Source organism: Eutrigla gurnardus, assembly GCF_963514095.1.
Source record: "Eutrigla gurnardus genome assembly, chromosome: 20".
In the NCBI taxonomy this organism is placed as follows: Eukaryota; Metazoa; Chordata; class Actinopteri; order Perciformes; family Triglidae; genus Eutrigla; species Eutrigla gurnardus.
This window is the reverse complement of record NC_139931.1, coordinates 10,340,376-10,366,905: the sequence shown is the minus strand read 5'-3', so window position 1 is coordinate 10,366,905 and position 26,530 is coordinate 10,340,376. Positions and strand designations below refer to the sequence as shown.

General features: G+C 46.8%; 2 protein-coding genes across 3 annotated transcripts in view; both read right to left on the bottom strand.

The window, feature by feature from the left end:
* Window positions 1-913: 913 nt before the first annotated feature.
* Window positions 914-10,193, bottom strand: cdc42ep4a (CDC42 effector protein (Rho GTPase binding) 4a). Its single transcript, XM_084037695.1, has 2 exons — window positions 9,930-10,193; window positions 914-2,085 (listed from the first exon to the last, which is right to left on the bottom strand). The coding sequence occupies exon 2, from the start codon at window positions 1,967-1,969 to the stop codon at window positions 923-925; it is 1,047 nt and encodes a 348-aa protein (XP_083893821.1). The 5' UTR covers window positions 1,970-2,085; window positions 9,930-10,193; the 3' UTR covers window positions 914-922.
* A 3,596-nt stretch (window positions 10,194-13,789) lies between these two features.
* Window positions 13,790-26,530, bottom strand: part of sdk2a (sidekick cell adhesion molecule 2a) — a 78,248-nt gene continuing 65,507 nt past the window's right edge. Inside the window, exons 26-45 of one of the 2 annotated variants that reach the window (XM_084037139.1) lie at window positions 26,400-26,515; window positions 26,103-26,292; window positions 25,899-25,997; window positions 25,580-25,774; window positions 25,291-25,492; window positions 25,103-25,206; window positions 24,791-24,861; window positions 24,570-24,705; window positions 24,383-24,439; window positions 24,011-24,112; window positions 23,781-23,896; window positions 23,465-23,651; window positions 22,039-22,176; window positions 21,256-21,438; window positions 21,029-21,154; window positions 20,785-20,949; window positions 20,563-20,703; window positions 19,309-19,453; window positions 16,951-17,080; window positions 13,790-15,767 (exon numbers count right to left, since the gene is read on the bottom strand). In XM_084037139.1, the coding sequence (XP_083893265.1) occupies window positions 15,348-15,767; window positions 16,951-17,080; window positions 19,309-19,453; window positions 20,563-20,703; window positions 20,785-20,949; window positions 21,029-21,154; window positions 21,256-21,438; window positions 22,039-22,176; window positions 23,465-23,651; window positions 23,781-23,896; window positions 24,011-24,112; window positions 24,383-24,439; window positions 24,570-24,705; window positions 24,791-24,861; window positions 25,103-25,206; window positions 25,291-25,492; window positions 25,580-25,774; window positions 25,899-25,997; window positions 26,103-26,292; window positions 26,400-26,515 (3,023 nt within the window). In that variant the 3' untranslated portion in view covers window positions 13,790-15,347. The remainder of the gene's footprint in view (window positions 15,768-16,950; window positions 17,081-19,308; window positions 19,454-20,562; window positions 20,704-20,784; window positions 20,950-21,028; window positions 21,155-21,255; window positions 21,439-22,038; window positions 22,177-23,464; window positions 23,652-23,780; window positions 23,897-24,010; window positions 24,113-24,382; window positions 24,440-24,569; window positions 24,706-24,790; window positions 24,862-25,102; window positions 25,207-25,290; window positions 25,493-25,579; window positions 25,775-25,898; window positions 25,998-26,102; window positions 26,293-26,399; window positions 26,516-26,530) is intronic. The other variant, XM_084037140.1, reaches the window with a different exon arrangement.

The window sequence follows — 26,530 nt, the reverse complement described above, 5'->3', positions numbered from 1 at the left end:
AATCTGTATCATTATCATAGCTTCAGGGTTGGAGAAAAAATCTGTTCATCGGAAAAGAGACAACAATGTACAATCTCTCTCCAGTGTGTCACTCACGTCTACTCCCAACAATGGCTTCCTGTATTAACGCCATGCTTTATAAACAATGCAGGCCGATGGTTTTACAACCCTAATTCTCTCTCATTTACACTGAGGCACAACCTGTGTGGAACTGGATTTAAAAAACAGGAGATTTTGGTTTGTGGTCCAGCTTTACAGCAGGAAAACCTGAGTTCCATAAGGGAGAAAACGGACCCATCTATGGCACTTTACTTCATTATTTTTAGTTGAAAATAAGGGGCTCAAGGCAGGGCTTCACACTCCTGTGACAAACACAGCCTTCTCTTTTATTGTGAAAAGATACCCATCAGTAATCCTGTGGTGACAGAGGCCTTCTGTTCTGCACCGGCCTCATGATGTCCCGCGGCCGGCGAGAGAGAAAGCACAACAAGAAGAGAAGGCGAGCCAAATCTGAAAAAGCCATGTGACGCGTCAAGTGACAGGAAAAGAGGGACAAAGTGTGAACGGAGCTTTTTAGTTATGGAAAGTTTCCTTCTAACGAGTGGCTGCTCTTCCGTGTCAGTTCCCTCAGCGTTCAAACGATGGAGACGGATTGACAGAAGAGGATGAGGCTCTCTGACATATGGAGTTTGGGCTCTTCCAAAAAAAAAAAAAAAAAAAGCAGTCACTCTCTCCTCGCAGACCTACAAAGTAAGAGTCCTCCTTCTTCCTCACAGTCCCATTCCCACAGTACCAGACAGTGTCTTCTCTCTGTTCCGAGTGCAAATCCACACTGTCAAAGGACTTGCTAGTTTCACATAAACCCCCTTCCAGAGCTCTGTCCCATTTTTTTTTTACATTTTTTTTTTAAGACTTCACAGTCTCATACGCGGATCTCATCGTCTTCATCCTCCAAGAAAGAGGAGAAGTTGCTCTCCTCCTCCGGTGGAGCACTGAAAGTGGCGCTGTCTGTATCTCCCGCGTACGTCTGGCTGTTTGCTTTCTCGTCCAGGGCGGCAGAACCGGAGCTGGACATGGAGCAGCTGTCGAGGTGCTGCAAATGTTTGGGCCGGGTCTCCGGAGTGTATTCCGGGGTGTACGGGCCTCCGTTCTCGGGTCCCAGATCGACAGAGCGAGCCGGACGCACGGAGGCCTGCTGCTGCAGTTCTGCAGCATCCTCCTCTTCGTCCATCTCCTCCTCCTCTGCATCCTCGTCTTGTTCTCTCTCCACGCTCTCCTCCTCCTCGCCGTGGGTGCTGAGAGGTGGCGAGGCGCGGCCCTCGCTGCTCTTGCCCTCCTCGTAGCCGAGGTCGTCTTCCTCCTTCTCCATCACCCCCAGGATGTCGCCCAGCATGGAGGGTCCCAGGTCCACATGGAAAGACATGACCGACTCGGCGTGCTTCATGCCACCGCCGTAGTAGTGGGGGGTCTCCGGAAGCTCCGTCAGCTCCCCAAAGCTGCGCTCCTCCAGCTCCTGGAAGTGAGCGGCGGCGGCCGCCCCTCGCCCGTCCACCTCGCCGAGCTGCTTCAAAGGACTCGAGGACAAACTCTTTGCCACCATATTGTCCACTCTGTCCTCGTCGTTGAGGAAGGGCAGAGACATGGCGTTCTTCACGTAGGTGGGCGACCCACCAGGGGTCTCCAGGGCGCTGTCCACTCTGGTCACCGACTGGGAGCGTTTGCTGCTCCTGAAGGTGCGAGACAGAAGGCCGGGCCGGGGGGAGCGGGGGAAGGCGTTGGTTTCGGGGGGAGGTTCCCCCGAGCGGGTGCTGAGGAAGGAGGTGTCTCCGAACGCGTCGCCGCTGCGGCCCACGTGCATGGTGTGGCGGAAGTCGCCCAGCGGGGCGCTGATCATCTCCCTGGTGAGGTCCATGCGTGAGCGCCGCTTGGTCTGGGAGGAGCCGGACACTAGCTGCTTTAGAATCGGCATGGTGCAGGTTTTCTTTTGCACAAGAGAGTCAAAGAACTTCCAAATCTTGAATGACGTCCTTGTTAGGAGACCTTGGATTAATTTTGAGGCGTCTCAATTACAGTCAGGCTGTGAACCTGAAATGAAAAGAAAATAGAATACAATAAGTTACACAAGAGTTTTTATTTTTGATCAATTAATTCTTCTTTCAAAGTAAAAAAAAGAAACAAGTAGTAACAAAATGTGCACTTTCAAATCTGGCTTTATTTCCCCATCAATAAAAAAAAAACATTTCTAAAAAATGAAAATGCTCCACTAATTACAAGAACTCTACGCTACCAATTATACAACTCTGTAATGATAAGCGCCGCTCTTCCAATATCTCTGTGAGGTGACCTCTGAAATGCACTGGGAAAAACTAAACATGGGGAACGCCACAGGATTCTGCTTTAACGACTCCGACCACAGACCAACATGAGTCGGGAAAAGGATAGTTGAGGGCCGTCGGGAATTTTTGGTTTGCCAAGCTTCAAATTTGACTGCACATCATTCAGTATGTGAAGCTAATCTCTCAGCCAGAAGACAAAGTCAATTATACAAGAGCAATAACACTCAAGTGAGTATTGCTTGTCAACAGCCACCAGAGCTCTGTTTTTGACAAACGTATGTGAAAATCAGATCAGAGACATGAGGAAGGAGGGACGCCATCGTCTTCGACACCAGTACTTAAGTCCCTTGAGGTTTTGCGACTGACGGTTGGTAGAAAAACTTCCTGCATTATTGAAGCGTGCAGCCCAGACAGAGGAAGCTTCACCACAGGCTGACAGTTAAGTCGCTGCAGCTTCCGCAGGTGCTGCACCTGGAGGAGGACGGGAGCAGAGCGTCCTCATTAGCAATACATCATAAAAACACACCGTCATGGTGGTCTGCAAAAAAATAAAATGAAATAAAATGCAGCGCAAGCAGTTTTGCACAGACAGACGTCAGAAACACATGCACCTCTGACTTGTGGGTGGAAAAGTCTCCATGGTTACGCGCAAAGAAAACGCTTACCTTGCAGCGTGCACCTCGCTCTGGCATGCACTTAATGTCTTTTGCTTTGTTTGCCCGTGCAGGAAGATCATTAAAAGTCAGCGACTTAACCTTCAAAAAGACATCAAGTCAGAGTTGTTTTTGGCAGAAGTGCCGGAGATTACAGCTGTGTAATATGATGTGCTTTTCTAAGTGCATTGACCTCGTTCTTCTGCCCCCACCCCCCACCCCCCACCCCACAGCTGAGCCTATTCTCTTCTTCCGGTTAATGCCTAATGCCCTCACCTGCTTTGGTTTCCATGGAAACACCCTCCTGCAAGCAAGCAACAGCGTTTCCTGTCAGGGGGTTGTGGAAGGCTTTGGGCTCAAACCAACACGCAACACATGGTCTCCTTCTGTGTCAACGGTTCTTAAAATACATGTGATGTCTTCGCTCTTCCGCTTCATAAATGTGGTGCACAGTATTTATTGGCTAAAAATGGGGAATATATAAAAACATACATGTGTTCCAGTGTCGTAGACGGGGAAACAGAGGCATCTTATATGGTGAGAAACATATACGTGTATGCATTGAAGCATTTTTGAGGCTTGGTTTCGTGCCAAAACACACAAACAAGGACATTTTTCTATTTTCTCGCAGAAACATGTTTATTATTCAAGCTGCATGTTCTGATTTGTTTTTACGGAAATAATGAGAGGGAAATAATTCACACCCAGACAAAAAAAAAAAAAAAAAACGTTTCTTTTTCCTGACTAGTTGCTTCTGGGTGGCATAATAAAAAGGCAAGGAAAAACAACCAGCGGATGAAACAAGGGGCGACAGTGAAAGCCCGCCTCCCACTCATCCATCCCAACCCCACAGGCAGGGATCAAGCTGAAACGCTGCCGTCGCAGGGACACGGGTGCAGACGTTTGTTACAGGCCACCGGGCAGATTGTTCACCGGCTGAATCCGAAACCAACATCCAGCACGGACCTTCAGCAGTTACGTTAAAACCCGATCCTCGGTCCTGCTGTATTTATAGCTGTGTGGATCCTTGTGGAAGTGTGCACGTGTTGGGGGTGTACATGTGAATAAAAAGAAGCGGCAAAAGGGCCTGAGAAGGCAGCAGTTAGCGTGGGAACTACGGGGTCACGGCGAGGGGATTGACTTTATAAACAGACTTTCACAACAGCCAGGGTCTGGAAGCCACTAGAGACCTAGAAGTTAGAAGAGAAGGGGAAGAGCGAACGAGGCACATCTGCATCTTCTCATTTGGACAGCGGAACCCGACACCGTTTACACACACACACACACACACCACACGCTGACCTACAGACCGCGAGGCCGGTGAATGACACGCGATTGTGAAGATGACGGATTGGTCATAATGTGCTCTTTTCTCCTCACCAAACGCCGCTCCACGTCTCCCATCTTATCACGTCGGTTTGGGTAAATGACATTCCAACCCCATCACCCACCCCAAATGGATTTTTGTCATGGGAAATGTAATGCTAGCTCTGTTTATAGGTCGCGTAACTCAGTTATCAATATAAATACCCAGCCCGGGTCCAAGAAAGGGCTGTAAAGCCGCTTAAATAGCCTCTTAAATAGCATACGGTTATAGCCGCTACTTTGTGGGAAGAAAGCACACGCCCACTTCTTCTGAGGGAAAGGCACAGAAAAACTAAATGTCCTCGGTTTACTGAAAAGGGATGAAAAGAGGAAATGAAAAAATAAAAACAACTCAAAAAGCACTCATATAATCAATATGCATCCATTAAGCTTGTACAGCTCAGCTAACACACACACACACACACACACACACACACACACACACACACACACACACACACAGAGAAGAGTTAATGAATATGCGTAACACAAGCCTCCTATTAAAACCTGGATAATTTGTGTTTAAGACCAGTTTCCCCTTCACACTCAAACATGACTAATGGGAGCATTTCCCTAATTGAGTATTGATGCTCGTCTTCCTCCTGCTTAATTCGTCCAGTGTGTATTCTACTGTCTGGTGGTGGGGGAGCTTTCCCGTCTGCATTTGAAGTCGCTGACCTGGATGGACCACTGCATGACCTGAGGGCGAAATGACACTGGGGGGGGAGGGTGGGGAGGCCACATGCACCCAAATGGGAGGGGAAAACAGGCACTAAAGCTGCTGCTTAAACCGTTATTAGTGAAAACTCTCATTCTGTCCCATTTGTTTAAAGTGCAACAAGGGGTGAGGTTGGGTAGCAGGCTAGCAAACACATGCTCCAGTAATTAAGCAGACTAATGGCCTCTGGAAGATGGGTATCTGCCACGCAACTCTGTTAGCGCAGATGAATATCTCGTTTAGGAAGGAGCAGAAGGAGAAACCGGGAAAATCACATTACCTCGCTCTCATACAGACAGGAAACAGCAGATAGCAGGCCGACGCTGCCCTCTGAGATAAATACAGAAAACATTTGAAACTGAAGCCGTGCCCGCATTTAGCTGCGCATGTAGGCACTAAGCAGCGTGCAATTTGCCTGTGGCGTTTTGATTCGGATCAAGTTGTTGACCTGCAGGGGTATTTTCAAGTGCCCTGCCCAACTCGCCATCACACACTTCCAATACGGCGAGAAAGCCAAGAGGCTGGTTTGCTCCAGACGGTAATTCCCTCCTAGGTCCAAAGAGCGAGGCAGATCCAAAAAGCCGTTTTCCCGTGAAACGCCGAGTGTTGAAATGCTGGGCACGGCAACAAACGGACCATGTTCACACCAATCTTGGCCTGTGCGTGTTTGCCTTGTGTGTTTGTGACCAACTATTATACAGCAGCTGAAACGATCGACAGTAATTCAGATGGCCAGAAATTGTTGTTTATTCATGCAAAAATGCCAAACGCAGTTGTTTCCAGTTTGTCTAATGTGAGGATTTGCCTTTTAAATTTGAGGCTTTTTGGAGTGTTGTTTAGACAGTTGGATGCGTTACTTTGGGCTCTAGAAAACTGAGGTGGATCGTTAATTATTTCACAAATCAACTCAATGTATTGGGGAAATAACTGAGGGATAAATCAATAATGAAAATAAATATGCGTCATAGCCCTAAATAGATCTATAACCAAATCAGGAAGGCTGAAATGAGATAATAATGCCTCTGGAGGACAGGAAGTTGAAGATTAAACCTGGCTGTGTGTCAAGCACAGACATTAAAGAAAACTCACATACAAGTGTTTCTGCCGTCCCTGCTCATACCTGGCACGCCGGTGTGAGGTGGTCTGTTATGCTAATGTCCCACCTCGCCCAGCAGGACACCCATGCTCGGTAAGGATCAAAGCACGACAGGTTTTAAAAGCTTCCTTGCTAATTAAAGTGCCTGCAGGATTTTTGAATTGGCATTCATATCAATGAGTACTAAATCTGTCGCCATCCTTTGATCAGAGAGTGGGATATTTGAGGTAAGCAGATTGGGCTGGAAGTAGAAACTTACATGGACTCAGCAGTACTGGTACATGATTAAACAACTAAACAGACCATTCATCTATATAATCAGTGTGGGAGTCTAACTACATTATCAATCGGACGACTATAAAATTGTATTATGTCATTTGAATTAATGCCGTTTGCGACCTTTCACACCTCAGTTAAAAGCCAGATATTATTGATTGTCAAGTGGTAAAGTTTAGTTGAGCGTGCAGATCCAAGGAGCTAGAGACGGAGGGGAAAGGAATGGACGGATGAGGACCAGTATCAAGTTCCCTGGCACAGAACAGGCCCACGGCCAGTCTGACTGCCGATACCCGAGAGGAGATGACTCGTCTCTTTTACGTTCGCAGCCGAGGCCGCCTCCAGACGCGACACTTTGTCTCTTTTCCCCCTCGCCGCGCTCCGCTCGGGCGGAACTGACAGCTTTTATTACAAACACAAACAGCGGATGGAAGACGACAACGCCGTACTCCACTTTGACGCCGGCATAAAAAGCGTTTGTGGGTTAAACGAGGATGCTCTATCACTTTCACACATCTACAATGCCTTTTTTTATACACACAAACAATATTGTGCGTTCCCGCCTCCGTGCCGATCGCCTCCGATTGGAATAACAGTGCGATTGCAATGGCTGCCAGCATGGCTCAACATCAACGTCCTCTGTGTACTGGGCAAGGCATCTAAATACAAATGGAGGGCATTGGCACCACTAAGGCATTTTGAGAACCTCACCATAATGAGAGAATGAGCATGCCAGAAATAACCACTTAACGTTATTTTTTGGAATGTTTTCGGTAATGAGACAAGGCTAAAAACCTTCCCAGCCCTTTTCAGGCTCGGCCAGCTGGACCTGCAAGGTCAACGAGCAGCTCATGAACAACTACAACAGACGACTCCGAGCACTTTTAAACTGGGCATGTGCACAGAAAGGCAAGAATCAAATCACCGCTGAGATAAGTGGCCGATGCCGGTAACCTCGACGCCTCTCGAAAAAGCATATAGTACACATGATGGAAGTGTTAGCATGTTAATGGACATGTCCACAGGAAGGGCAGGGAGAAAATGAGGCAGTAAACCGGAAATCTGCCCTTCCTGAGCGCTCATAATGTAAACATGTCCTCCATCATGCTCCATATTGGTGATGGGATGACCAAACCTCATATCTCCATCAACCGTATCCGTGTCCGTGTCGTCACCCAGGACAGAAGGTCGCGGACTGGCCAGGTGTCTCTCCACAGAAGAGAAGGAGCGAGGTAACATTTTGAAAAAGCACTCGAGTGGAAACCTGCGCTCGTCCGCAGAAAGAATGCAGGGAAATTATGGGATCCAGAGAATCTGGCTTTTAAAGTGTGAGAGGGCCATAATTATGGGGGTCGGAACAGCAACAAAATGCACAAACTGGAGGAAAGCCAAATAAGTAGCTATTACAAATTGGCAGGACTCTTTTTGAAAGAACAAGAAACCACTCCACTTGTCCGTGGCAGTAGCCTCACTCAAGTGGATAATAAGTGCCTTCTTGGCTATTTGGTTTTAAAGTAATCCAATAATTGGAGACAGACTGAATCTACAATACTGCAAGTCATCATAACATTTGTGCAGCATCATCGTCTACTGCTACACTGATCAAGCGCGTCAAGGTTTACAACGAGGAAACAGGATGGCAGAAAAGAATCGACATTTCCTCCATACCGGGGTCACAATGCAAAAGCATGTTAAGATCAGACCGAACCGAGACAAAAGACAAAGGAACAAACACGCTGAAATACGAGACGCCCTCAGAATTTGATGTTGGCACAACAAGGTTAGTCAAACGAGCGAACCATAAATGAACGTTCCCAACAGCTGGTACATTTCCCACTGAGCTGGGATTAATATGTAACATTCACAACCAGAAATGTGTGGCTTATGCTACAAATCCTTCTCTATAATAATGCAGCAGTTTACTACCACACTCCAAAGTGGAATCCCAGGGAAAAAAGAAACAGTTTATATTGGTATTTCCTGGAATGTGAAGGGGGCTGGAACCGGACACACACATCGCCACAAATGAGCACACAAACTGCAGACATGTTCAAACACGGGCGCGAGGACCGTAACGCTCGCCAGGCCACAAATAACACACTGACGTTCAGCACCGCTGCAGGAGGACTTTGAGACGCTGTGAACTCAAATTCTGAGCAGGTTTTTTGCGTTTTCCCGGGCTGCGTGCCAGCGAAACACCGTCCAGCGATGTTCCCCGCGTCCAATAACAAGAGTGGTTGGCACGGAGTCCAACACGGCACGGCAGAGGGGAAGGATAACTTTCACCTTCGGGCACTAAACACATGTCTCCTGCAGGCAATTAGATGCTGAGTCATTTAAGGAACAGGAGGGAAGGTAGGGGGGGAGTGGAGCAGGCTGGTTGAGAAATGTGTCGCCTCTCCTGAATAAAAAGAGGCACTTCTGGGGAGGAAAAGTAAACAGAGGGTGGAAGTTTGCTTGTTTGCTGCGTTGTCAACCTAAATCCATCACAGCGCCGGCGGGCAGGCGGGTTTGACATCTCGCGTGTTTTGGATGGAGACGGGGTCAAATGTCACGTTTAACCCCACCAATACAAAAGGAAGCCACCCAATTTGCCTCGCAAGCAGAAGAGCTCTGATAACATTATCTCCTCCAACAATGGCAGAGGACTTCTTATCAGCGTGGCAGTGATGAAGTGAAGGCCTACAGACCTGAGGCCTGCTTTATCCCCTCATCATCCCGGCCGGTGAGCTCATCAGATGCCACCGTTGACACCCCCGGCCAAACAGCGCTGCCAAGTCAACAGATTCTGGCATACGTGGGTAATGGACTGGACAAACAGGACATGGCACGCGCGGCATGATGGGGCAGAAAGTGTGCAACGTGGGACTTTTTGTGTGTCAGATCTTGTAAACCCAGAGTGTGCTCATTTCACTTGACGAAGTTCACGCTGCATGTTTCAAAACCTACAGTATTGTGAAAAAACATGCACTATTTGACTTCTCTCAATATGCACTGGACAGCAAAACGTGATTTGGTCCTACTGTGGTATATTCTGAGGCCTGTGAGTTTCCCTTATGGTCAAATGTGATTAATAAATAGAAGGAAACAATCCTGACTACAAAGCATTGCCTAATTAACTCATTAATATGTATTTTATTGCTGAGTGGCTGCAGTCAAATATCGCGACAACAAAAATCAATCCTTCGGGGACATAAATATGTCTTCCTAAACCCATTTGATAGCACTACCTTTGTGCATCAGTCTCGTAAAGTCACTCCCGTTAGAATAAGGCTGAGGTTCTGGGTGGGTCGAAGGCAGGAGAACAATAAGTAGCTTGACACACACACAAAAAGAAGCGTCGTCTGCACCGTTCGCTCTCCAAGAACTGCTAAACGAAGCAGCTTTGTGAAACACACATATTTGAGCCGAATTAAACAAACATAACAACATACATTTGACGTGGTGGAGTTTAAATGTACGAACGGTGAAGCGCACGCACTTACCGAGCATCCCCATTCATACAGCCGGGTGCTGCTTCACTTTTAGGCCCCCAGCAGACTGACAATGGGGGCGCGTTCATCAAAGCAGAACGATGCGTGAAGCTCTCGGATCAAAACTCTCGGGAAATTCCAACAAAAACAAAAACAAAAAAATGCCGGACAGGTGTCTCTTCCGTTTCTTTCGTTCTTTCTTTTTTTCTTTTTTTGATACAAATGTTACTGATGCTGTCACCGCTGTCAGAGGCGACGCTGCTGCTCCGGAGCGCAGTAACTCTCACTACAATGCAGCCTCCTGCCTCGGTAGCGTGTTTGAACACGCCCTCTTTACATGGCTCCTTAAAGACACAGGCCGCCAGCATGGGGCCACTCAGACACTCGTTTCCTTCACACTTAAAGGCGGGGTCTGTCTCATCAACACACACATAAACAAAAAAAAGAAAAGAAAAAAGGAGGATAAATCAGAATAAAAAATAGAACACATTCTCTGTGTTTCTTAATAGTAAAATAAACAATACTTACATTTAGATTGCAAATAGAGGAGATGCTTTACCAAACTACAAATTGATTGCGCCCCAAGGGAGACAACCTCACTCATTTTGCATACACATGGAATAATAAGGACACTCAGGGTGCCATATGCAGAGATCAAAGTAAAAGTTTGTGGCTTAAAACACATTTTTTTTTCTCTGTCAAGTGATTTACATGTAGAGGTCGATCATTTCTTACATCCTAAGATCACTGAAGGCCCATTTTCGAACGACTGGCCCATTTGTTTGACTTTTGTGTATTCCAGGCTGATCGCAGCTCATTTGTACCTTTTGTGATGGAAATGAATGGGAAGCAGCTCAAAGGTACACCTCAAGGCTGTGCACACTCGCCCTGAGCTCAAGGGAAAGGAATGTGTGAATGGTTGATAATTATCACGAGTCATGTTCCTCCACTGCCTGGACAGAATGACTACTCACTTTTGTCTTTTATAGCCGTTCAGTAGCGCAGACCTATCTATCCATGCCATTCTTTGGAGAGAGAGAAAAAAAGTCTCTGTAATGTAATGAGCTGCATGGAGAGCGTCCATCACACACATTTGAAAGTTATTTCCTGCCTTTAGCTATGTTCCCAGGTCTGAATGTGACTCCAATGGCCTTTTGTCCAAGCTGCATTCAAATATTATAAGTTGCTTTTTTTGACATGCCCACGCCCCCCACAGTATATAATGCCATGTCCCTGTATAATGGCTGTCAAACACTTAACATTAACATTAAATATGTGTGTTTACAGGATGTTTCTCCATTGGATGGCTCTCTCTTTCTCTCTCAGTCTCTAAACTAATTGAAATAGAAGAATAAACTTCCTTACTCTGCAAAACCTGCATTTACATGCAGCTGCTCTGTTACCAAGTGAATTTATGTCTCATTTATGTCTTTAATGCAAGAAAAACAATTCATGGTGGGAAGCTGAACTTCTCAGCGCTGCCAAGTGCAGCTGCTGGAGCGATTCTGCAACAGTCTCCTGTTGTTGCAGCTTTGTGTATTGCATTGGCAGCTTTGACAGCTCTGTTCAGTTGTACATCAGGGTGTGCAGTGGTGTCTCAGGCTTTACCTCACCCAGTGCTAACTATGCTTCTGATGTTTATGAATCTTCCAGAAAGTCCATTCTCAGTTGAGGCACTTTGGACATGCAAGGAAATCTTTATCTGTCTTATTCTGATGTCGAGGGTATCCAGATTGACCTTCCAGGACTTTTTCCGTTTGGAGTTTTGGCAATGGTTTAAGGCGCCGGCAGTCTGGTGGTGTTTGGGGTATTCGTTCTGTGAGGATGTTGTGAAGATCAGATGATGAGCTGTGTGATGTAATGATTTATTTCCTCTCTGTGGAGGGACGCCTTGTCAACCTTATGACTTTGTTATTAGGCTGCAAAATAAGTTCAGGCTTCACTGCTAAGCCCATATGAGAGAGAGAGAGAGAGAGAGAGAGAGAGAGAGAGAGAGAGAGAGAGAAGACTCTGCCCTTTAACCTTTGAGCAGTGAAACTCATGACCATTTGGGTAGTCTGACCTCCAGTGACCTCCGTATCACTGATTGGCTGCTCTGGAAGTATGCAAATGGCTTAACCCTCGTGATGTCCTCATATTCTGTATACACCCACATTACACTGTCTATAGTATTATTTGTTTACTGTATAGGTGGTAAGTAATATTTGTATAGTATTTCTATAGCAGAAGAAAGATCAGCTAGATGTGCAAAATGTAATTTTTAATGCATTTTTATTGATCCCAATAACTCAGGTTATTTCTTGCCAGTGAAGAATGTGACTGTCGGGTCATTTTGACCTTTTAGTACCTTTTCTTGTACAGCTTAGATGGAAATATGAATAAAGGCCAAATTTAACTTTTTCTTATCTTGGAAAAGTCATCAAATTTCAAGTTAAAAAATGATAATTTAGGGTATTTTTCTCTGCTGTTAAACACAGTGGCGGGTCAGTGTGACCCGAGGACAACAGGCGGGTTAAGTGAAGAGGAAAAACAGAGAAGGCTCCTCTCATTTTTCATCTCCATTTAAACTGATCATTCCAATACACAAGTATGTCCACGACGACATGGCCGCCTGGAGCTAAGTGGTGAGTGATTAGTCTGAAAATGGTTGGCAAATGCACCGCAGTAGGTCTTCCAGTTTCCCACATTTTGACTGACACAGCCATTTCACCAACTGTCACGATGAAGCCTCGTGAGTGAAATAAAATAACACCAGAGGACTTTTTAAAACTTTTTTGAAAAAAAAGCTGTGAGGTCCAATTTCCTTCTGTATCACACATCACGATTCTTGTCCTCATTTTGGAGTCACCGCTCAGGCTGAGTTAGCTGTGTTGCAGATGTGCTCTGATGCCCAGCAACAAGCGCAGTCAGAATTAGGACGCATTCTGTATAAGTGGGTCCCAGGGGGAGATACCGAACTGAAATATAAAAATGTAACAGATTTGTTGATGTGAAGGCGTGGGTCTGTGCTGTGTGTGTGTGTGAGTGAGAGTGAGTGAGAGTGAATAGTCACAGCAGCAGTAAGTCTGAAGAATAACCATCATTTTGAGTCACAAAATAGCATTATTCAAAATGTTACGAAGCAATATGTTCTATTTAGTCATTAAAACTGAGCTTAAGTTTAGTTGAATACACATTTCGCCTATAAAAACACAAGATCATGACGTAATGCAAATTGCATAATAATCAATTATCCATCCACTCGTTAAAAGTTATAAATCCACCAATGGGGAATTTCTTTCATTATATTTTGGTATTTTTGTAATCATCAAGGGTGAAAGTCACAGCACCATCAAACCGTACACTTGACTTTTCCCCTCCCTCTTTTCCCTTACAACCTTCCAGCCGGATCCCTCTCTTCCTCCTTTGATTTGCTTAAGATCAATGTTTTCCAGCCTGAAATAAAGAGATTACGCCGGCACACTCCCCTACCCTCCCCCAGCTTTTCAGCATGCTTGCACCGGATCAGGTTCTTCTGCTAAATTCTTCCTTGTAACTCGCTCTTTATGCATCCCAATTACGTCTCTGGCGTGGCTGAGAGAATCGGGTCATTTCTGCACTGCAGGAAGTGTCACCTATAATCACTTTGCCTTTCAGACCATGCAAATAGTCCTCTTAGGACTGTCTGTGTCAAATAGTTGTCTGATGTGGTTTCTATTTCCTTTGACATCATTTGTTTCAAAGCTTTACCGTATGTCAGAATTAGTCACCACTCTTATTTGCCAGTAAATATTATTCTGTATCATAATCTAAAAAAAGTCAGCGAGGCATGAAGAAAAAGCCATTACAAAATAGAATAATTTATTGAAGAGAGCTACCATGAATAGGTCCATAATGTTTCCTTCATGATGGTTACAGTGATGTTCACATTGGAAATTTGACAAAATGATAATTTGGAGCGACTTTTAAAGTTTATACACTATGCAAAGTTTATACACTATGGGTCCACCTCCAGCACAGCAATGTCCCATTCAACATGTTTGTAAAGAACCGGCATATTCAAAAAGGGGTCGTAGAAAACATTTCTCATCGTAACATAATGCGCACGTCTGCACGGTGAGCACAAAACACAGTTTCAGTCGCCGCAGCAATGCCGTGTTACACCGTAACACGTTGAACACACGGAGATCACACACACGGAGATCACACACGCCGATCCCCCGCCGATGCATTTCATGTACAATACTTGTGTCCTGTTGCTGTCAAACGTTAAATAAAGTTTATTAAATAAACATAGATACACCATCAAGCTGACCCCTCCCCTCCAGCCTCATGAACAAATACATCTTTCTTATACAGCTTTATAATTTGGATTTTTTTTTTTCCTGTCGTGGTGTTTTTGTGGTGTTGTCATGGGAACACATTCCTTTAAAAAATAGTTGCACTTTTGAAAATTAGAGATTGCAGTTTGGTCACTGTTCTTTACGTCTCAGCAACCAGCTTATATATTTTTTTTATGCGATTGCGATGGGATGAACATCCTTTTGGACCAAGAAGATTTGTGCTTTTGGTCCTCTGCCGTATTCTGTGATAATATAAAAGCAAACCGATGCACATTAGCTTGTATATCTACTGAGATGAGCACATGATCAACACATTCCCCGGACTACTATAAAGGTGCCACAATGCTTTAATGTGATTCATAACATTGTCACTAGTGATATTTTCGAAAAATGTTTTGAGCTCGAAGCTGATTGATATAAATATCTGGTAAACAATGTGAGACACGTACACATAGTAAACACACAATGCAGTTCCAACAGTGATCAGGCGGAGTGAGAAGCTCAAAAGGCGTCCCGAGGGCCGCGGTGACCTCTGGTGCCTCTCTCCAAAGTCAGAGTCCACTTTCTCCTTCCATCCTTTGTCCAAAACATCCCATTATTCCATCAGAGTTGTTGTTTTTTTTTTCAGTCCAGTCCCAGCAAGTCAAGTGGTCCATACTCCATGTGGTTTAAAGGTGGTTGTTTTTTCTGATAAAGCTCTCATATTAAACAATAATACAGTGTTTTTAAACACAGGGGTTTTTTTTTTCTTCTTTTTTTTCAGAACCTTGGGTTCTTTACTCCCTTGTTTACACAGTTGGACCTTCAAATAAAGCGACGCATTAAAAACCTTCAAATGATTGTCTTTTTCGTAAAATACACATCACGTGGATTGACCAGCCATACGCGCGACACGCAATCATACGCACACACGCACTCTTCACAGAGGAGAAAATGCTATTCAAGATGCCTGCAATGCTTAATACTGAGCAACAACTCTGTCAAATGGACAGAAAATAAAAGAGAAAAAAGAGCCAAAATACAAATAAACCAACAACAACAAAAAAAATTAAATAAATCAAACGACTCGTCCCCAGGGTCCTGTTGTTATTGGAAGGAGAGCTGTGTGTCAAACAAAAGAGGAGAAGCCCGCGGTAGGGGCCTGAGCGGCACAGCCCAGGCTGCTGGGGGGCCTGTAGAGGGTGCTGTGCTGGCTGGGGGGTTCAGAGGACAGCAGGGAAGGGGTGGGAGTCCGGCTTCCCTTAGACCTAAACAGAGTGCCCTGGCCCTGGCACTGGGGCTGTGGGGACGGGGCGCTCTGGGGGAGGAGAGGGGGCAGCGGGGGCAGAGGGGGCACGGGTGGCGGGTGCTGTCGGGACTCCTGCTCCACCAGGGGTTCGGGCTGGGAGTAGCCATACGCCGGCGGACGGGAGACGCCCTTCTGCTGCCGTCGCCAGGAGTTGTAGTAGGTGGGGTCGCTGATGTAGTGGTTGACGAAGGAGTGGGTCTTCTGCCGGCTCTGGTCCATCTCATATTCGCTGTCGCTGCCCTGCGAGGCAAACGGGGACACGAATACAAGGTTATCAAAGATAAGACGGCGACTACAGAGACAGCTACACTCTAATACAGCACCGAGGTCAGAACATAGCAGGATATATCTAGTGGGAGACAACTGGAAGTCTATTAATCCACGTCCAACTCTACGGGGCATTTTTTCCACACATAGAAGCTCATACCTCTGTGGAGCACAGAAGCGATACGTGCACACATGTATGACCTGGAATCGGACAGAGACAACCTTTACAGGATTCATTAGCTTCAGCTGTAATATTAAAAAGCATCAGTCTTGGACACGTTTGTGAGGGTGAGAGAGCAAATTGCTCTCACAGAAAACTTGGCACATCTGCGTGGCTGCCCGTCTTACTGCTCCATTGAGACTCTACAGCTTAACAGATGTCGAAGCACCATTTATTTGCACAAGTGGCAGGTCGGCGGCGGGAGGAAAAGAATAACACGGCTTTGTTTCTCCCGCGAGAGCAATGTTTGTTCAAACTGGGTCGAACAATGTTTTGACTGTGCAGGTAGCAGATAAATTGTCCGAGGAAGAGCCGGCACGAGTGTGGGAAGACAGATGTTTGCGATGTGCCACGATCAGCCCCCTCTTTGCCTCATCATCCTTCATCGTTTCTAACCTCCACGTCCCACCACTGGACCTTCCCCCCCCCCCCCCCCCCCCCCCACACACACACACAGGATGAGCGGCGTTAATACAACATTTCCTGTTTGAGGAAAATTAATTAGCTTTTGATGACATTTTGAACTACACAAGGCTCGGCCCCCTCTTTCCTTCCCACGGGAGAAATCAGCCATCAGATCAGGAGATGTCAGCCATGACTTACAGAGGGTATTTCATTTCTAGGTTATCCACTTGAGGCAAATGTGGCGCTGACTGTCATTTTCAGAAAGGCTGCGTCGTAATTAGACAGCCGTCTAAGTTCTGCATCTAGAGCAGCGATTACCACCAAAAAAAAAAGAAGATTGGGGGTTATCAGGAAGACAGACGGTGAATGTGAGAAAAGTAAAAGTGATGTTAGAAAAGAGTTTTGGAAAGGTTATGACTCTGACACTTTGTGGAATTCAAACCGCTGAATTTTACTTTCTAATTTCGGTTCATTGCCGATTCCAGACGCGGAGTGGGACACAGGCTGCTGCAGGACGGGGTCATCGCTCACCTGAGAGTCTGATATCTCGGAGGGCTTCTCCGTCAGACTGCTGCTCTCTGCCGGGATCAGGTCATTGTACTTAGTGCTGACATCCTCATCGGAGTAGTGCAGGCTTCCAGGACTGGGTCTCGGTGGAGACCTGGACAGATGGAGACAGGTTTTTTTCAAAAGCACATTATTTGAGAAAACATTTGAGTAAAAAAAAAAAGCCTCATCCTTCCTTGTAACACGACTAGAATGATAACGGACTGCAAAATATTTTTAATTCCCACCGAACGACATGTTTCAGTTTATATCCATCACCTCATCATGTTATTTATTAAACATTTGTGGGAAACTGCATTGTTTTGTGACGTCAGTGACCTTGACCTTTGACCATTCTGATCCGTTCAACCTCGACTCCCAGTGGATGTTTGTGCCTTTAGTTAAAAAAGAATAACTACTTGGGTTATTCATGCATTCCAGTATTCCAATATTCAAAGCATTTTTGGCCTTAAGATCCCTCTGGTCTTTGCGAAGTGTCAGTCGGGAGCTCCGGCAGAGGGCTCGGTTCAGCTCCCGTCAGCCGTCATCACACGATGCACAAACGGGATCCGGAATGAAAACATATGAGCATCTTCATGAAAGGATTCTTTGTGGTGATTAGAGCTGAATGCCCGTACAGATCGGAGATTTTAGACCCCCTGCAGAAAAGCTGCGCAGCTAAGCGTGCCCCCCTCCTCCCTCCCTCCCCCCGAGCTCTTTTATGAGTGCAGGTCAAGTAAAAGACTCCGAGCTCCTTTTATCTCCAGTCATTAAGTCCATAAAGTGAAGCGGAGAGAAACATCTGTGCTGACAATTATTATAACTTCTTCTGCGGTAATGACTGTGCTGCGTTCAAGGTCTGCTGCGATTGAATTGGATGGTCAGAGGGCAAAAAACCCGGACCACTACCCCTCACATCGCTAAGCTACATCAGTGGGCTCAGCATAGAACTCGGGCTAACACGGCATTAAGAGAAGAGTTTGCTCGGTTGGTTGGTTGGAGAAAAAAAAAAAAAAAAGACTGAAGAATTATATTAACTAGGAATGGCATGAAAGTAAATGTTTAAATGATCTGACGTGGAAAACGTATGCGGGGGCAGAGCAGACAGGCAGAAAAAGCGGTGATGTCAAGTGTAATATTATGGCATAAAGCAGACAACCTTGACGGGCCTCTCAAATAAGAATTAACATGTTCTGAGATGTATGAGCTAAAATTTGCCGGGAATGCCAAGAACAGGAAGCTCAGAACACGGCCATGAAAGGGTTGACATAACAAAGAGAGATGCTCTCGGGTTAAAGGGGGATGACATGAGGGGGCGGACTGTTAAAAAAAACAACCATCTCCTTAGAATTCAGACAAGCCTGAGTCAGACAAGACGGGACCACGTGAGTGTATGGGAGGGCCTGATGGATCCTGCTACCGATCACAATCCTGCCAGTGAGCTTTGAATTATTTAGGAGTTTTTTTTCCCACTGCCATCTCCATGCATCCCTCTTTCCCTCACCCCTTCAAATATCCCACAGGGAGCCCTCCCACTCTTCCTCCTCAGTCCACAGATCATTAGCAGGGAGTACGGTACCAGATCGGAGCTCTTCAAAAGAGACGGGGAGCTGCTCGAGACCCTTTGATCCCCTTCCTCGGCCTTCGCGGTCAAGGAGAAACAGCACACATTCCACTGCCCTTAACACACCCGGCACATTCCATCATAACACACAAAAACCCACATCGTTTTGTTTGTTGTTGTTGTTGCTGTGACAAAAAGCAGACTATGGACTCCCATCCCCCAACGTGACCGCATGGCCGTCCACCCAGTCGCCTATTATGCGTGACCCCCCCCTGTCTCCACACAGGATATTCCCTTTGCTGCTTGTGAAATTCCTCTTATCTAATGTTTACCCAAACATTACCAAAGAGCCAGCCTGTCAAAGTCCCTGCCGACAGACAGAAGGACGTGTTCTCATACTGACTGGTGTTGTACTTTGTGTCGGGAAACAGCTCTCTTGGCGCTCAAGCTGCCGGGCCGGAGGCCAAAAGAAAATGGTCGGCTCGGACCCATAAGCACCCTTTGTCCAAAGCGGTCATGGGCAGACAAAGAGCAACGCAGAAGCTCATGAATGCTAATTAGCTGGTGTTGTGCCGGCCCCTTATATAAATTGTTGCCTCAGACGAAGGCTGAATATCAACGAGGGGGAGCGGAAGGAGGCTCGAACCAGCAGCTGGGCTCCTCGCGGCTCAGTTTCTTCCCTCTAGACTGGCAGACTATTGTGAGGGGAAGAGGGGGAGGGACGTTATCCATCCCCATCTGTGGCATAAGCAACACATGGTGGATAGCCGTTGACTGACCGTGTGTAGATGCCGTTCTTGCGGCAAAAGGAGTTCTTCACGGAGAGGCGCCTGTTGTTCAGCTCCAGGGCCGGGAAGCGTCCCTCGTCCAGGTGCACCATCTCCCCGTGGGTCAGAGGCAGAGCGGTGCAGTTGGAGTGGTTGCCTGGAGAGGGGGACGAGGAGGAAACTGTGTTGGTTGTGGAGTAAAAATGAGCAATTTGTGATCTTCAGTCTGATCTAAAGTAGTGGATAAGTAGAAGACTTGAACTCACACATTATGCTTTTAAAAAAAAGGGTATTTTACAGATAACAAGATATTATTTGAATTATCAAGTCCTCCTCAGTGTACAAGTTAAATGCTCCTTTTTGACAATCAGTCAGGGCCACTGTCCAGCCATGGCCTCAAGTAAAACAAACACACAGATCGGCTTCATGGCTGAGAAAATTGGGGAGGGGTTGAGAGAGGGGCTAAGTAGGCCTCTTTGTGTCCCCCGCACAAACACAGTCCTTGTCTGATCCGGTCTCACCAAGCCCTGTTTACTGACCCCTGTAACCCTGGCACCATGCTTAATGCTAGAAAAGCTAAAAAAAAAAAAGTTCACTGGTGAAGGCTTGACCCTTCCCTCTCCCTCCTTCCAGTCTCCACTAGTTATGAGGTCCCGCTGCTGGGCTCCGAGACCACGTCCTCGAAGATTAGCCCCAGATGACCTCCCTCCAACCACAATGTGAAGTCCACTAACATTGATTAACTTATGTTTTTGGGGGTTTGCACTCTGATAAAGAGTTTTCTAGGAGCAGCAAAAGTCCCCCGGGATAATTCACTATCGTGGAAATCGGCTCCTTGATACATCGGCGCGAGAGTCGCTGGTGCTGTAGTTATATAATTACTCTCAGTCTGACTAATGACCCAAGCATTAAACCACTGCCAAGCCATTTATCCCGGTATTGATCCTCGCCGCCGTTAAACATGAACAATAATGTTTATTCACCTGCCTGTGTCAGCTGTTTCACCGGTAGCCTTTACTTTCATCTCTCCCCCTGTCAGCCAAACAATGTTAAGAAGGCCCGGGTGATTTGTCTAATTGTGTGAGCCTTCACAATCCCATTTTGTAAAATAGACTTTTTGGCTGTGTAATCGTTAAAACGCAATCCTCAGCAGAGCTGTCCAACGGGGGGGGAAGACAAATTTCGGCGGGGAGATGAGTTGCAGAAGCAGGCGGGGGGGAAGGGGGGGGGGGGAAGTGGGAGCAGCAGGTTTGGTTTGTTTCCTACCTGAATCTGTTTTCTTGGTGTACTTTTTACTCTGGCCTCGGATGATGAGGATGAAGACAAGGAGGAGGATGAAAATGAGGCCCACCAGGGCGATCACCACCAGGAACCACCACTCCTCGTAGAATGGAGACACTTTCTGGGCTGAACCCGTAACAAAAAATAGACATTAATAAACACCAAAAAAACCAACATGTTTTCCCAGAATGTTTCAGACTCTAGTACCTGATATAGAGGGGGAGGGGGCACTGGGTGAACCGTAGCCGTAGTCGTTGACGGCAATAACTCGAAAGTCGTAGGTGACCCCTTCCCGCAGCATCTCCAGGTTAAGTGTGTACGATGTCACTTCTTTAGGAATGTCTTTGATGAGGATATCCCACAATCCTTCATCTGCGGTAAACATGAGACATCATATGAATAATAAACTCTGGCTGAGTCCGAAAAACCCTAAAACTGGGACGTGGCTCACCAGAGGGTCTGGCCTCGATGACGTATCGCGTGATCGGTGCGCGGCCTTGATCACCGCTGGTCCAATGCAGTGTGAGGGCGGCGCCGTACCGAGAAATAAAGGGTTCCCCGGGGGGGCCTGGGGATCCTTGGGGAGACAAAAAAATGGTGGGAAAAGTATTTTAAAACTTGACTTCTTGACTCGAAATGATGACCTTCTTTGCACGGATATCAGGAACACGTTGGTACCTTCTCCAGGCCCAGTAGTGATGTTGGCCTCCACCTCGGGGCCGTACGTGAGCGTCTTGGCTCGGATGCGGTAGTTGTAGGTGACGCCGTCCGCCAGGTCCTTGATCTTCATCCACAGGGGAGCGCTGCCCTTCACATCTACTGTCACTATCTTACTGACACCTGGAGTGCGAGGAGAGGAGTCTGTACAGGAAACACTAAGACTCTAGACGCTGCTTTCTACAAGCGACAACACAGCAAAGCTTTGCATACGAACAGACACCCAGGCTAAATCACGGAGAAGACGAGACTACACAGGCAGACGTGCATATCTTTGCATATATAGCAGAAAAGGGTTTATTTTCCGGCAGCCTTCTAGATATCCAGATAGGAAGAGACACCGGGATATTGTTTTTGTAATAGACCAATTGATATTCCCCGTCTTAACTGCTCTGTTCGGCTTTGCTCTGGGTCCATTAGCGGATAGTCGGGGGACCACAGTCGCTTCAGCTCAGCATTCCACCTCTGCTCCCAATTACTTGACAATCTGGTCCAGGCAACCATGCTTAGCCAGCTATTAGCCATGTTTCTTTCAGCTGTGCTTAGTTTTTCACCATATTTGATCAGCTATGCCATGTATATGTTACTGCAGGGCCTAAACTCACCTGTAACAGATGAGAGCGTAAGCAGCGCGAGTTAAAGAAGAATACTAGACAAGAGGTTGTAAATCATCAGCGTGAGAAAGCCAGCCGAGGAATGTCAGGACATATGTAGAGCTATCAGGCCCCAGGCAGAGTTTCTCACCATCGACTGGAGTGCAGGGCTCATAAACCAGGCGGTAGCCCTCGATGATGCCGTTGGCCTGCTTGGGCTCTCCCCAGGACACGTTCACCGAAGTTGTGGTCAACTCACTGAAGTGGATGAAGCTGGGAGGACTCGGTGCTTTTGGAGACAAAAATAAAGAAGAAGAAAAGGAGGAGATGAGATGGATCTCTTCACAGTACTCACTACGTACACACAAGATCGAGCTGCAAGAAATGCCGCTTTGGAGATCATATTCAGAAAACATATGTAAATTGTGCAATTAACATTTGGATGGAAATAAGTAAGAAAAAAATGAATTATTTATTTACAATGCTTTACAGCAAGCACAGCGATGTGAAGTTCAGCAATCTGTATGTCGTTCATTCTTGATGTTCCTCTTCAATAGATTTTTTTTTTCATCATTTAGCACATTTTCAACAGTAGTTACGTTCCACATTTGGGTAAATTACACTAGATACAAAAGTTTCTGAAAAGAAATAGTCCTGTTATGCTAGATGACCGCAAACTAAATACTAGGACATTAAAAAATCTGTCCTATCGCCGTTTAAAGCAAAGGAGTCTCTGCAAACTCATTCTGTGACCTTCGACGAGAGATGTGAGAATTCCGCCTGCTGACCCAACCCAGATCCAGCTAAGTGTCAGGATTTTTTTGCCACAATTTTTTGCATTGAATTCACAAAAGCTTGTGTTGGCTCATTTCCCAGTCCCCCTGCGGTGCAGAGAGCCAAAGAAATCCTGCCTGTGTTTTTTTTTTTAAAGTTCTCAGCACTTTGTACCCCTCGCCAATGTCACAGCCTTCAAGGGGGTGGAAAAGACACGAGAAATTTATACTGTAAACCTTTTTTTTGTGTGTGTGTGTGTGTGTGTGCTGAAAACGCAGAGGAGGGACTCTCGCTAGCTGTAAACACAGACGTCTTTGTTCAGTCGCAGCCAGAAAAACTAATCTACATGTGTCCCCCGCACTCTGTATTCACTGCTCCTCCGCCGCCCTGCTGGCTCGTCCTGGATGAAGGGGGCCGGGGCGACTTGGATCTCTTATGCTGCATCTCGCAGGACGGAAACTAAAGTCTTTAGTGGAAATGTTCTACTTCTTTGTGAATCGGAGGAGTGGGGCTTACATTATCCCTCACATAGCTGCAGTACTTGAGTTTCAGTAATGCATTTTTATGTGAGGCAGTGACTCAAAATGAAAGTCTCGGCTTTGGAAGACACCTTTTTTTTGGGGACGGAAGAGAATTTTTGAGATACTACTCCACACAAGCACCATAAAACACTGAGTGAGTATAATTGTATAGCGGGAGACGGAGAGAGGAGAGAGCGGTATGAAGAAGCACATAACCATGAAACGCTACATGGCGGGATTAACTGGAACAATCACTGCACATCTGGATTTACCGCAGCTCACCTGCTTGCTGAGTGCGCCCTCTGGTGGGCAGGGAGCGGGGCCCATCCCCTGCAGCGTTGAAGGCCGCCACGCTCATCATGTAGGTGGTGTAGCCCGTCAGGTTCTTGAGCTTCACCCCGAGCTCCGGCAGGAAGAGCGTGCGCAGGCGCTCCGTCTCGTTCTGAAGCTGAAACTCCCAGAAATAGATCTGCAAACGGAATAAAAGAGCTCTGAATATATATTTTTTTTCTATCAAAATAGAAGAATAACAACGGCATGATGTAAGTTTGGCTGATTTGCTGCAACACATGAAAAAATGGTGACACGGTATTGATACCTTGTAACCCTGGATGTCCCCGTTCTGAGCATCCAGAGGCGGAGGGTCCCATGTGACATCCAGCAGCGTGGCTGTGGAGGACTGGACCACCACGTTCTGGGGAGGGGACGTCGGGACTAGAATGGAGCAGAGTCACTTTGTAAACGTCCCAATATGACTTCCTTAACATTTAATGAATAAAGTTGAAGGGTAAGCTGCACACATGCTGCACAGCGAGAGAAGAATCATACCCGCTTCTCCGACAAACACTTCCTGCGGTGCACTGCTGGGACCCTCCCCCACAGCGTTATACACACTCAGACGGATCTCGTAGCGCTTGTGTTTACTCAAATCTGCAAGGAGAGAGAACCCATAGCGGCATTATAATGGAGCAGTTAAAGATAAAAGAGCAAAAAAAAAAAGAAAAAAAAAGAGGCAGTTCCTCCAGATAAACATCGTAGTGACGCCCGTGGCGAGACAACGTGGGAGTCGGAGGGGTTGGAATTGGCAAAGTGATGAAAAGACGGGGTTGTTGTGGGGACACGTTGGGACGATTTGTACGCAATAAGAAAGAAAGATGCTGTGTGTTATTATGCAAATAGAATTTTTGATGCAAGACTTACTATCCAGTTCATATTGGGTGAGCGAGGATTCACTCAGGTTCCTGACGCTGTAAGGAGCTGGAAAAGAGGATGGGCAAGGTCGGGAAAACAAAGGGTCAGATCACAGGATGGGGAAAGAGTGGCATTATTAGCTGTTTCTTTTTATATATATTTTCATAAAGTATAAACATTTAGCGGAAAAACTCACCAGTGAGATCGGCCCAGTTTGCTGAGGGACTGTTCACCGTGCGGACGGTGAAGCTACGAATCCGGTCGTAGTGCAACTCCCGGTACCGGACCCGGAACCCCAACAGGACTCCGTTTATGTGATCCTCAGAGGGTGGCTGCACGAAGAAGGGGGTCCAGCTTAACATCCAAACGCTTAGCAAACAATTCATCCTTCCATTCAAAATGCATTCAATAGCGTACCTGCCAGCGGACCAGCACGGACGTGGTGGTGTGAGGCGTGACAGACAGAATGGTCGGGGCTTTGTCCGGGGCTGGAGGAGATAAAGGAGGGAGAAAAAAAAGAGAATTTGTGGTGTTAGCAAACCAACACAGCTGAGCAGCGTGATAGATAATTCAAACAAGTCTGCTAGGGAACAGCTCGAGAGTAAACACGCGCTGTTGACGCAAAGCATTTCCTTTGAAAATCCAAAGTCAAAGCACACCGGCATGTAAAGGCATGTTCATTCAATCACAAAAGTGTTGTCGTACAGCCGAACAGGAAGTCCATCTTACCGTCCTGCAGCGTGGTGATGGCCTCGCTCTCCTGGCTGTATTCGCTGTCTCCGATGTCGTTGGTGGCTTTTATGCGGAACTGGTATGAAGTGAAAGGCTTCAACCTATAAAAAGGGACAAAAGGGGCGTCTGTCATGTTTGATTTTCTGTTTCTGTTGTGGTGGATCAAAGTGGGACTTCACATCTACCTGTCCACTATGTAGGAGTGCGTCTCGTGGCTGACCGACGCAGAGTGGACCGTCCAGTTGCTGTCCGGCAGCTCTCTGTATTGAACTGTATAGTAACGAACCGGGGAGAGGCCGTCGCTGCCTGGTTCCCATGACAACAGCACCGTGCGAGCCTGGACTTCCTCTTGAGGGACGACGGGTCGGCTGGTGGGTTGGGGTCGGGCTAAAAGGGCACACACACACACATTTGCAGTCATTTTAAAAGTTCATGTTAGGAAGGTGAATCATTTAAATTGCTGCGGTATTTTACCTCGCTTCTCCGTCGTGACCACCAGAGCCTCGGCCGCCTCACCCCAACCCTTTCGGGTCTGGGCGGTCAGGCGGAATACATAAACCATTTCTGGTTTCAGTCCGGACCCGGTGTACTGCCGCGCGCTCGGGCTCAGCACGTCCACGGTGGCGGCGTTGCTATTCGAAGAGTTTCTCCTGTACGTGATCTGATAGGCTGAAAGGACACAATGTAAGAAAAAAAACAAGTTGAGCAGAGAGAACAATTGGAGAAATCTTTTTTTTTTTTTAGGAGGAGCACAAAAGCTTTTTGTATATTATATATTATATTGCAAACTCACCCAGGATAATGCCGTTGGGCTGTGCAGGAGGTTGCCAGATGAGCCTGACTGAGGTGGTTCTGACTTCTGGGAAGAGGATGCCGACTGGAGGGCCTGGTACTATCACGCAGGAAGTCAACGGAATGACGAATCAGCCACGACGAAAACACTTTTTCATCAGGCAGAACGATAAAGATAACAACAAGATCATAGGTGGATGTTTACCATCATCCAGGGTCCTCTCTAAAATGGATGGCGAGCTGCTCCTTCCGTCCCCGATGCGCGTGAAGGCTGAGACCTGGATCTCGTACAGCACGTACTTGCCCAGACCACTCAGCTGGACACTGTGGGTGGTGTTGCCCTCCACCGCCCAGAATTCGGGAGCTGTGTCGGAGTCCTTCTCCTTGTACACAACCTGTACACACATGCGATACAGTCAGATGACTTTTCAGGTGATCAGGAAACTAGTGACAGGATCTTCAAAGATCTTTATAAGCTGGGGGTGATTGAGCTGAGGCTGACCTTGTACCCCAGGATAAGTCCATTGCGGTCGGTCTCTGGGACTTCCCCCCACCGCACCAGGACGCTGCTGGAGGTGGTGGCGAAGGCCGACACGTTGGTGGGGCCGCTGGAGGGAACTACGGCAAGAGGTA